General features: G+C 36.5%; 1 protein-coding gene across 1 annotated transcript; it reads left to right on the top strand.

Moving 5' to 3' along the window:
• The first annotated feature begins 1,350 nt into the window (after positions 1–1,350).
• Positions 1,351–6,505, top strand: LOC309847991 (uncharacterized protein). The gene is made up of 3 exons (XM_082698921.1): positions 1,351–1,858; positions 4,668–4,748; positions 5,579–6,505. Exons 1-3 carry the CDS (start codon positions 1,805–1,807, stop codon positions 5,903–5,905), a joined length of 462 nt encoding a protein of 153 aa, XP_082555047.1. The 5' UTR covers positions 1,351–1,804; the 3' UTR covers positions 5,906–6,505.
• Positions 6,506–11,930: the final 5,425 nt, after the last annotated feature.

Here is an 11,930-nt window from a genome sequence, read left to right as displayed (position 1 = left end):
CAATTCTGCTTTTCTCCCTCCCTTGAGAGGTAACTACTATTAATCATTTCTTCATTCTTTAAAAAATGAACGTATCACTTATGAATGTATCTTTACAAAAGACAATTTAGTTTAATGTCTGTTATGTCCCACTGCGTATTTGTCAGAATCATAGAGCTGATGTATTTAGTAATAGTTTATTCATTTTCATTGGTGAAAGTATTTTATTGTACAAATATATCACAACTTACTTATCTGTTCTGCTGTTGATGTGAATTTGGGACATTTCTAAAAAACTGATAAATAATGCTTCTATAAATGTTCATGTGTGTGCGCGTTTGTGTGTGTGTGTTTCCTCAGGGAACTTACTGGAGGTGGAATTGTTAGATCATATAATATATGAATATCTTCAAATTTACTAGATAGTATCAAATGCTTTTCAAGTTGTTTTACCAATTTATGTTGCTGCCACCGTATATTTATTTAGGATTTCATTAAAGATTTACTCATTTAAATTTCATAATTTTTTTCCATTTGAAAGTAGTAACACCTCTATTAGTAAATTTATTTCCAAATACTTGAAAATGTTCTTTAAATATCTCTTTTTTAGTTTTTGAGTATTTGTTGCTGACATACAAAACTATGAAAGTTACTTATACAAAACAAACTTAAAATAAATGTAATCGTGTTATTTAAGATTTGTTTAATGAGAAGTCTAGAAGTTTGGAATTAGTTACATACATTTTTTTCCATGAATCTACTTATCACACAATAAGAAGACATGTCTGCTTTTGAATTAGGATATGTGTAAATTTATTAATAGTTTGGAAATTCATGTCATTAGCCTCCCTGCCGGAAGTTGTTGGCTTCCGGGAAATACATGACTAAAAAGGATCTTTAGAGTCATTTTTTCTCCATTCCATATTGCGTGCCACATTGTCAAAGGCCCTGGGAGCATCAGTTCTCAGGTTGATGTCAAACACCACCGCCATTTTGCATGCTTTATCATGTGAACTTTTCCTTGGGAGAGATGCAAAAGTACCAGAGACACTCTTGCTCATTAAAAAGATTGGGATTCATGAGAAGTGGTGACATCATTACATAGCCTAAAGCAACACAAATTTACACAGAAGCAGATCAGATGTACCGTGGATAATCCTTGAGTCATACAATCAGAAGCTTCTGACGTATACTTATTTCCTATTTGCATCTGTATTTTTGGGTAAAACCATTTTTTACTTCCCTTGTCCATCTCAGTATAGCCACTGATTTCAACAATGCCATAGATTTTATTCACCATCCCCCTACATCTATCATGACCCTGTAACCTCAATATTGTTTTATTTCTGAAAAGTTTTGAAATTAGTCATTGCCATAATCCCTCTGCCTAACTACAGAATATCCTGCAAATGTTCATAATCAAGGAGTGGCTCTGTGAGTTTTTTTAAGAAACAACAACTAAATTCCTAACCCATGAGAAATCAAGTTTTCATGATTTAAATGAATTATGTGAAATAAGGAAGGCAAGCTTTATATCTGCTCAGAATCGTGGAGTCTTTCTTACAGCTGAGATAACTTTCTGCCCGTTGTTTTTCCGAAGGGAGCAAGTTTTTCTATTTGTTTTTCCTCAGCAAGCATACATCGTGTACTTTGGGGTTGAATTTGGATTTTTTTTTTTTTTTTTTTTTTTGGAAACTAGATGACTATTGTCTTACATAATCCAGATTGAATAAATACAATTATTAATTTAACATAAATCTGGGATTTTCCAACTTCTCACCCACAAAGCGAGTATAGACATCCCTGGAGCTGTAGCCCCGTCAGAATGCATGGCGACCGGCATCACGCTGAGGATATTGAACAAAGTCCAGTAGAGCTGGTAAGTACAAACGCCTTTTAGCTGCTCTCTGGGCTCATAGTCTTGCTTTCAACATTGAACATGTAACACTTCAAGAAAGTTAGGCTGCATTTTTCTGATTTTGCTATTATAGGGTGAATGGAATCTGAGATGTTATTACCAGCAATCACAAGTGTCCAGAGGGGTTATTTAATATGCCAGATACTGCTTTTCATATCCTTTGGGAACTATGCATTAGAATTTTGCCTAAATTTTGATATTTTGCTGAATTTTGACATTTATATATAAGGTACCTCTAGACAAAAGTTTTAGTAAATTATTTGGAATGTTGTTTATAGCACATATTAATATTTATTAATATTTATGTTTATTTTATATTGTTTATGTTATTATTTATTACAATATATTTGATCCAATGAAAATACCTATTTTCATTGATCTATTTATATGTATTTAAAGTAGTAATTTATAGAAAATGTCTCATGGGGAGACTTATGCTGAAAATATGTTACTCTAGTAATATAAAAATCATATTTTTTGGAACGTGTATGGGGTCTCACTCCTCATTCAAACAAATCTTTTCATTTTGCATATGGGGGAATTGAAACATTAAGAGTCCACTTAGCTAGGGCGCCTCGGTGGCTCAGTTATAAAGCGGTCTGCCTTCGGTTCAAGTCATGATCCCAGGGTCCTGGGATTGAGCCCCGCATCAGACTCCCTGCTCAGCTGGAAGCCTGCATTCCCACTCCTGCTTGTGCTCCCTTTCTTGCTGTGTTTCTCTCTGTCAAATAAATAAATAAACTCTTTAGAAAAAAAGAAGAGTCCACTTAGCTAGTGGCAGAAATAGAACTCAGATTTCTCATTTAATCTCATTTTTTGATAAAGATTTTATTTATTTGAGAGAGGGAGTGAGCAAGTGAAAGAGAGAGCGAGATCATGAACAGAAGGAGAGAGAAAAGCAGACTCCCCACTGAGGAAGGAGCCTGATGCGGGGCTTAACTACTACTATGTTCATAATAAAGAAAATCAAATTTCATTTACTTATTTTTAAAGATTTTGTTTATTTGACAGAGATCATAAGTAGGCAGAGAGGCAGGCAGAGGAGAGAGGGGAAGCAGGCTCCCTGCTGAACAGAGAGCCTGATGTGGGGCTTGATCTCAGGAGCCCGGGATCATGACCTGAGCCGAAGGCAATGGCTTTAACCCACTGAGCCACCCAGGCGCCCCAGAAAAACGAATTTTAAATCAGCCTGAGATTGTAGAACCAAGAGATGAATCAGAAGAAATAAATAGAAAGATAGGCTTTGATAAAAGAATTATTTCGCCACATGAAGGTTATATTTGGGATCAGTCTCGGGATTCAGCAACTAGACTGTCATAAACTTATTTTAGAGGATGACTCCTATTTCAAGGAAGTTACAAAATGTCATCGCTTTACTATCATATATACATCATTTTATTTCCTTCTCCTTTTCATTATAAATTAGGTGTGAATTATGTTATTTCCCCACATGCCAAAATTTATGCAATTTATTCCATTAAGTCAAATGAATAGATAATCTACCTTAAAAAAAAAAATCAAGCAAACAAACAAACAAAAAAACCCAAAAAAGAAACAAACAAAAAACCTAAATAGTGAAACTGACTTCTGAAACCATGAAAGGAATGTTTGGATTCCCGCCCCCCCGCCCCCGCACTTTTTTTTTTTTTTTTTTTTTTGTAATCTGACAGTCTATAACTTCTTAAGTGCCCAAAAACAATAAGTAGAAAAAAAATTTTTTTTTACAATTGCTATGAGTTTATTTGCCCATTTTAGAGCCCTTGGAAAATATAGACAATAACAAAGAAAAAAAGAAAAAATCAACTAGATCCCTCCCAGAAAAAAAGATCACTGCTAATATTCTACTTCCGGTCCCCTCTCCCATTCAATCTAATTTTATTCTTACAAATGTTTTATTTTGCCATGTGAAATTTTTGTCAATTTACCAAAAGCTCATAAAGATATTAATTAAAACTCAGAGAATTGAAAGTTTATACTGCTGAAATATTTTTATAACAGGATGTTTATCCAAGTTGTCTTTTTGTGCCTCAGTAAAGGGTTGTGGTTTTCTTTATGTAAGTCCTATAGCATTTGATATGCTTTGCCGTTTTATATTGCTTTATTACCGCAAACAGCAATGCGCGCGCACACACACACACACACGCACGCACACAACAAGTGCTGTTACATATACTTTTCATATTTTTATAATCAGCCAACTCAATGAGGTCTTATTCCTTTTGAGAGATTGTATGGTTGATTATTTGAGATTCTGTTTGTAAGCAGTCATATGATGTAGAAAAAAAATGTTAGTTTTATACTCCCATTTCCATTATTCACACACACTGATGAGAACTTGAAAAACATGACCTAATATTGGTGGTAGGAGACGTTCTTCACTCCTTCGGACTTTAAAGAAATGTGCCGAATGTTTCACAGTTAAATAAGGTGTCAATCTATTTTATTTGTAGTTCTTGAGATTTGTATTGTCTGCCTTTGTCAAGACTGAATGCTGAAATTTGTGAAAATGCTCTTTGGGCATCTGTTGAATCAATCATTTTATTTTTCATTGATCATTTGATGTGAAAAGTGTATCTGTACAATTCATATCATCCTACCATTTATTAGAGTTTCAGATTCTTCTAGAACTTGGTTGGTTCTTCCTTTAACACATGTTGGATTCACATTATTTATATGTGCTTCATTTGTTTATGTTCCCAGATAAAAGTTTCTTCATCTTAAACAATGACTTGTTTGTTTATTTATTTATTTAAAAATTATTTCTCTGCAGTTGCCCAGAAATCCATACTGTTCGAATGAAGGAACCCACTGTGGTTGTAGATTGCCCACGGGGACCCTCCAGCCGCAGTGGGTAAGATGTGGGGACTGGGGGGAGGTGGGGAGTCTTTAGCAGTCCTGGAGCACCGGTGAAATGGGGCAGGCAGGCTCTGCTCCACAGACTCCCTGCAGGGCTCTTGCGTCCTCTAGCCTCTCGTTGGCCCCATGCCCTTTGACTGCTCTGCACTTCTCCTGTGCTGCCAGTCCACAAGCTCGTGGTGACAACAGGGACCCACGGCCCCCAACAGTTTATCAGGGTTTCATTCTATTCCTTGAAGACCCTACCCCATACCAGCGCTAATACGTGTTCTATTTTGATATCTTTCCAAGCTCAGTGAAAGGTCTCTTTATGTATAAGACATAAAAATTATTTTAAAAATATTTTTCTAAATATAAAATTTCAATATGTAATATAAAAATAGGAGCTAACAATGAGCAAAAGAACACCTGCAATTTTCCGTCACTCAAAGGTAACCAATCTAAATGTTTGGATTTCATCACTTTTTTTTAGCAATGAGGACTAACCAGATAATTTAATTTATATTGTGATGTTAGTAGCTGATCATAACTTATGAGTAATATATTCCAGAGGAATCTATTTGCATATGAGATGATGCCTTATTGCTTTAGTACAAAGGCGTAATTCAGAGGGAACACTTTGTCCTCATGGACTTGTGGACAAGTCGTGTGTGTGTGTGAGACAGAGAGAGAGAGGGAGGGAATGGAAGAGACAGCTAATGAACTGTACCTGAAATTATAGCATTTGGAGTAATGAAACAGATTAGCCTTATTCTAACTGAAATCAGCTGCCTAAGTCACTACTATCTCATTTGCTGAAATATTCACTTTCATAATTCATTACAGGTTACAGCAAAACCATGGTCACTCTGGAAAACATTTCTGGTGTGTCTCCTGGCCTGTCTAATTGCCACAACACTTGTTGTTCTGGTCTTATATTTTGTCCACTTCAGCAAGCCCGTCAACAGTACAAACATCACCATTCACGCAGATGGAAAGTCAAATCGTGTCACCTGCATCCCTGGTTCTACCCCATCTCCTGCCTTATCAACCCTGCCTGGATCTCCTACCCCTTTGCCCAACCAAAGCTCCCCCGCCAACGTGTCTCCAACCCCCATGGAGACCACTAAAACAACACTGGAGCATGAAATTATCATTGAAGACAAAAAATGACATTTTTGAGCCCTTAGCATTCCTCCAGCAAGATCAACACCCTCCCCCCGGAGGAGGCATGTCCAGGGGTCCTCTCTTCCCTGCCAAGAGGTGACAAAGCATTTGGTTTTATGAGAGCTTGCCCTTTTTGCTCCAATCATTGGCCGAATTCCCATATCGCAATGACTCAGTCTTAGGCCCTCCAATGTTCAAATGATTGCAAAAAGATTTTTTTTTCAACTGAGCCCGATTCATTCAGGCTGGGGCCCAGAACTTCCTTTTTCATCCCTCCTCTACAACCAACTTTATTCTTCACAAATGGTTTCCCACTGAGGAAGAGGATCCCACTTCACTTTGCTCCCTGCCTGTTGGCTCCTAAGCCAGTGTTTACCATCTAGCTATTGCTTCTTTTACAGTCTCATATACTTCACTACATCCAGCATTGGTATTCCAGCGGGAAGAAGAAAATGTTCAATTAAAGCACTTAATGAGCGGGCGGGAGGTTGGGGGGACCAGGTGGTGGGTACTGGAGCGGGCACGGATTGCATGGAGCACTGGATGTAGTACAAAAACAATGAATACTCTTACGCTGAAAATAAATTTAAAAAATTTTTAAAAAAAGTACTTAACGAGCAAGAGTTTTTTAAATACCTGTCGGGTATTAGAGACTCATTTCTCTTGTTGGGAAATTCAGAAAAGAGATTAGTGAAGTTAGGAATAATCAGGGAAGATTTTGGAGAGAAACTAAGAGTTGAAAAGAATGAAAAATTGGATTTAGGTAGAGGTAATTAAAATAGAAAATGAGAGGGTGAAAAAAGAATTAATAGATTTAAAATTAAAAGGACCCTTAGAAACACTTAGAAACATTCCAATGTAATGTATTTTATATATTTACATTTTTTCAGTGATATTGTCAACATCATTTTCCACATTTGATATTTTCCTTAATATCTAAAATACCAGAAACTACTCCTTACAAAATTTGAGCTCTAAAATTGTTTTGTATTTTGTACTATAATTTTGAGGGCACATATTGCTTGCGATTTGCTACACGCAAGATGTGTTCAATATTTATATTGAGTGTTTAATATTCACTGAAAGCATATACATTTCATTCTGGGAGAGACTTTAGAGTTAAATGAACCTTTCCATTCCACTCCCAACCTCTAAACTCTATAAAAATGGGAGACTGTCTCAGACAAGGAGGCTTCCTACCCAGACTCAGCCGCATGAGAGGACACTAAAGCCTTGGTATCCAGGTTCCAACTTCTGATTGTCTTTTGCTCACCATTAGAGGTTCTTTGTTTTCCTAAAGCAAAAGACTTTGTGTTCTATATAATTTTAGGTTGATTTACTGCAGTCAATAATAGGCTATGTGAATTGGAATAATAGACTTTGAGACCTTATTGAACACTTAAGACTCCACAAAAGAAGGATAGGAAATATGGTCATTCCTTACAAAATTGTTCTATATGGGCAGCTAGTTTTTATTTGTCAGACACCATGAGATGTACAAATTTGAGTCTATAAAGAATAATTTTTATACCACAAATATCATTAAACTTAAGAACTTATCATTAAACTTAAGAATGATGAAAGTTGTTATATACATTTTAGAAAAGAAAGATCAGAAAGTTCTAGATAAGGTTAAAAAACACAAGGGAGTAAATGTGTATGCATGTTCCCCTAGTATGATCCTAAACTGATTCATTTCTATTATAGTTTTTATTTAAATGCCTAAGAAGAAGAAAGACTAAATTTGTTAGGTTCAAATGTACTTCCTAATATAATTTAAATTTCACTTTGTGGTTTAAAAGTAAAAAAAGCTTTTAAAAAAAGAGATACTACAGATGTGATATGGTAACATGGTAACATACCCCTTTATGTTTAAGGAGAATCTTAGCAATGAGTTTCCTACATTAAATTTTGGGTTGGAGGATATTGTAATTAAGTCATCTCACATCATCAGGTTTCTGTGCTTTGTAAAATAGAGATGTAAATGAGCTCTTGGATTCTCTGTTCTGCTTTAGACTTTTATGGTTTAATAAAATTTTCAAATAGTAAACAGGGTTGTGGAAAATATGTTCACAAGTTAAAATACATCACTTGAACAAAAATTTTATGAAGTACTATGAAAATACTAAGTGAAGTATGTATAGACAATAAATAAGTAATCACCCAGTTTTAATGACTTATTCAGCAAATATTAAAACCATATATAAGCACTAATATTTATTGTTTCAAAATTCATTCACCCCACTTGATTGATAGTAATATATTTTAAATTAGTCAGGAAGCTTCTCTATTTAAAACATCTGCTACACAGCCTTTTGTGAGTCTCTCATTCATTCTTAAGCACAAAGTAACTTTATGTAGGATTAGAGGCTAAGTTTACAAATTTGCTTCACCAAATGAGAGTGTAACTAACTTCCTTAGACGCTTTACTGGAAAATGTCCTAGCGGGCATTTTGCTTCCCCCAAAGTTCACTTATCTATACTGAAAATCTGCTGTAATAGGTAGCCCAGCTCCAAGATGGGATAAGCCACTCACTCTCAGAATGTGCAGTTTCCAAAGCTTTTCTACTTTGAAACTACAGCTGACAGCCCTGACTCCATCTTTGGCCCTTCATCTTGTTCACACCTGTGCGGTGACCTACAAGTCCCATGCCCGAGGAGGTTAAGCTATGCCCTGTGGGAAGGCTAGTTCTGATCTTGAGCTTCCTGAATGTGGCACACAGAAGGTTCCACTTTAGATACTAGTAGAGATGCTCTGGTGCACCCAGATGAAACCACTTCAGGAAACTACCCTGTGGCTACACCGCCAAACCACTTGCTCTATAAAAGCTGGGGATTACGGTCCGGACTTGGTGGGAATATCTTTGTGTTTGCTGTGGACCATTCTCCGCGGGATCCCCACTGTCAGTAAGTTACCCTGAATAAAACTCCGTGTCAATGGTATAGAGAGGCTTGCTTTGTGTTTCAGTCTCAAAGTGCCTTCTTTTTGCTTTACTGACCTTCCTCCACCTTCTAACAATTGGCAAGTCGTCCGGGAGATGGAAAATGAAACAAGCATGGGCAAAGGGCCTCCTCGTTTGTGGGAAAAATCCCAGCTTGGCCAGCCACCTCCATGTGGAGGGACTTGCCAAGTTTTTGGACCACTTCAGACTAATGCATGAATACAGAGACGCTCCCCACCCCCTGTAAAGAAAAAAAAAAAAAGCCCTAGGTGGTGTTGGATACCCTATCTGAAACTGCAGAGAAAGGAAATGGAGAAGGGAAAATGACCAAGCTATCATGGTGGTAGCTTGGCTGTTGATCTGTGCATGTGAGACACCACGGAAAAGCAGTTACTAGTAAGGAGAGAAACGGAACAAACCAGGGAAGCGTGTTTCTAGAAGTGTGGCTTTAGAAAAGAATATAGGAGCCTATGGGATTCTCCAGACATTCTACGAGGGAAAATGTATAGCAATAAATTCACAGAAAACAAAGATCTCAAATAAACAACCTAACTTGATACCTGAAGGAAATATAAAAGGAAACTAAGCCCAAACGTAGCAGATGGAAGTAAATAACAAAGATTGGAGCAGAAATGTCCCCAACAATGAAAATGAATCAACCACTGATACATACCACATGATAAATCTCAAAGTAATTATGCTGAAAGTGGGCAAACAGTAGAGTAACACTATATGATCCCATTAATAAAACAAATTCTGAAAAATTTACACTAATTGATAGTATCAGAAAACAGACCATTGGTTACCCAAGGGCAAGAACTGGAGTGGGCATACATGGGGCAAAGAAATTACAAAGGGGTATAAGGAAAATTGTGAGGGTGATGACTATGTTCATTATCTAGGTGGTGGTGATGTTTCCATGGGTTAAAACTTATGAAATTGTATGATTCCAATATGTACAACTTGTTGTATGTCCATTACACCTTAGTAAAGCTACTTCAAAAAAGGAGACCAGTAAAATAATAGAAAAGATGAATGAAACTAAGACCTGGTTATTTGAAAAAAAAAAAAAAAAAAAAAAAAAAAAAAAAAGACACACCTTTAGCTAGACAAACTAAGAAAAAAGAAGAGTCAAAAAACATTAGAAATGGAAAAGGAGACATTATAAATGGTACAGATCTAGAAAGATCTGAAGAGTTTATTGTGAACGATTGTACACCAACGAATTGGATAACCTAGAAGAAATGGACAACTTTCTAGAAACCTACAACCTGACATGATTGAGTCATGAATATACAGAAAATCAAACAGATCAATACGAGTAAGGTGAATGAATCTGTGATCAAAATTTTCTAAACTTTTAGAAAAGCTCAGGATCAGATGGTTTCACTGGTGAATTCTACCAAATATTTAAAGAAGAATTAATGCCAATCTTTTCAAAGTGTTCCAAAAAATTGATGAGAAGGGAATATCCCCAATCGTTTTAGAAGGGTAGCATTACCCTGATACTGAAGCCAGATAAGGACACTTGAAGAAAACAAAACTAGAGGTCCATATCTCTAGTGAATGTAGGCGCAAAAATTCTCAACAAAATATTAGTAAATTAAATTGAATCATATATTTAAGGATAATATTCCATGATCAAACTAAAAAGTTTCTGCACAGCAAAGGAATCCATCAACAAAATACAACCTGCGGAATGGAGAAAATCTTTGCAAATCATATCATCTGATAAGGAGTTAATATCTAAAATCTCTAAAAAACTCCTAACTTAATGGGAGAAAACAATTCAATTTAAAAACGAGTAGAGGAGGGGCACCTGGGTGGCTCAGGTCATGATCTCAGGGTCCTGGGATCGAGCCCTGCATCGGGCTCCCTGCTCAGCAGGAGTCCGCTTCTCCCTCTCTCTCCCCACTGTCTGCCCTGCTTGTGCTCTCTCACTCTCTGTCAAATAAATAAATGAAATCTTAAAAAAAATAAAAATAAAAACGAGTAGAGGAACAGGATAAACATTTTCCCAAAGAGGATATACACATACTTGGCTAGAAGCTACATGAAAAGGTGTTCAAAATCGCCAATCAGGAATATGCGAGTGAAAACCACAATAAGCTATCACCTCACACCTGTTAGAATGGCTATCAACAAGAAGCTGAGAGGAAAAGTAATGGCAAAGCTATGCAAAAAGGGAAAACCTCTACTGGTTGGGATGTTTAAATAGGTGCAGCCACTACAGAAAACAATATGGAGGTTCCTCAAGGAATTGAAAATAGAACTGTCACATGATCTAGCAATTGCACTTCTTGTTATACTTACGATGCAAATAAAAACAGGATCTGGAGGAGAGATCTGTACTCCTATGTTCACTGCAGCATTATTCACAGTAGTCAAGATATGGAAAAAACGTGTCAACAGATGAATAGATAAAGAAGACGGGGAAAAAATTCAGCCACCAGAAAGAAGGAAATCTTGCCATGTGTGATGACATGAATGGAAACTGTGGATGTTATGCTAAGTGAAATAAGCCAGAGAGTGCGAAATACTGTATGATGTGATTTGTAGGTGGGACCTAAGAAAGCTAAAATCCTAGAAACCATATAAACATAGAAAGTTTCTTTTTTACAGAGAAAAGACTGAAGGTAGCTGGTACAGAGCTGGAGAAAGTAATTTCATGGTCCTCAGAGATCTGGACTCCTTTATTTCACTGCTCCAAGTAATCAGCAACTGGCTTCTATTCCATGGTTCAGAATGGCTGCTTAAGCTCCGGTCATTATGTCTATATTCCAACCAGCAGAAAGGAAGAGGCATGAAAGGATTGATCCTTCCCTCTAAGGATATTTCTCAGAAATTGCACGCAACAATTATATTATATATCCCATCACCAAGATTATTAGTCCTATAGCCACACCTATCTGTAAGGAAGGCTGGAGAATGTCTTATTATTCTGGATGTTTGTGTGAGCAGTTAAAATTAATGGTTCTATTTATCAGGAGAACAAAGAAAAGGCTATTGTGGGACAGTTCAGGGTGTCTGGCATAACAATTAATTCCAAAATTTTTTAGAGGAAAGTAGTAAGCATTTTATCCCAACTT

The sequence above is a fragment of the Mustela nivalis genome, assembly GCF_964662115.1.
Source record: "Mustela nivalis genome assembly, chromosome: 14".
Classification (NCBI taxonomy): Eukaryota; Metazoa; Chordata; class Mammalia; order Carnivora; family Mustelidae; genus Mustela; species Mustela nivalis.
The sequence above is the reverse complement of the archived record's forward strand: the minus strand, read 5'-3'. Positions and strand labels throughout refer to the sequence as shown.

What these genes read in the sequence shown, in the direction of transcription:
- LOC309847991 (XM_082698921.1), top strand. Translation starts at nt 1,805, where the DNA reads ATGCATGGCGACCGGCATCACGCTGAGGATATTGAACAAAGTCCAGTA. An exon ending in AACAAAGTCCAGTAGAGCTG is followed by an intron (nt 1,859 to 4,667) that starts GTAAGTACAAAC and finishes ATTTCTCTGCAG; the next exon opens with TTGCCCAGAAATCCATACTG. An exon ending in GGACCCTCCAGCCGCAGTGG is followed by an intron (nt 4,749 to 5,578) that starts GTAAGATGTGGG and finishes AATTCATTACAG; the next exon opens with GTTACAGCAAAACCATGGTC.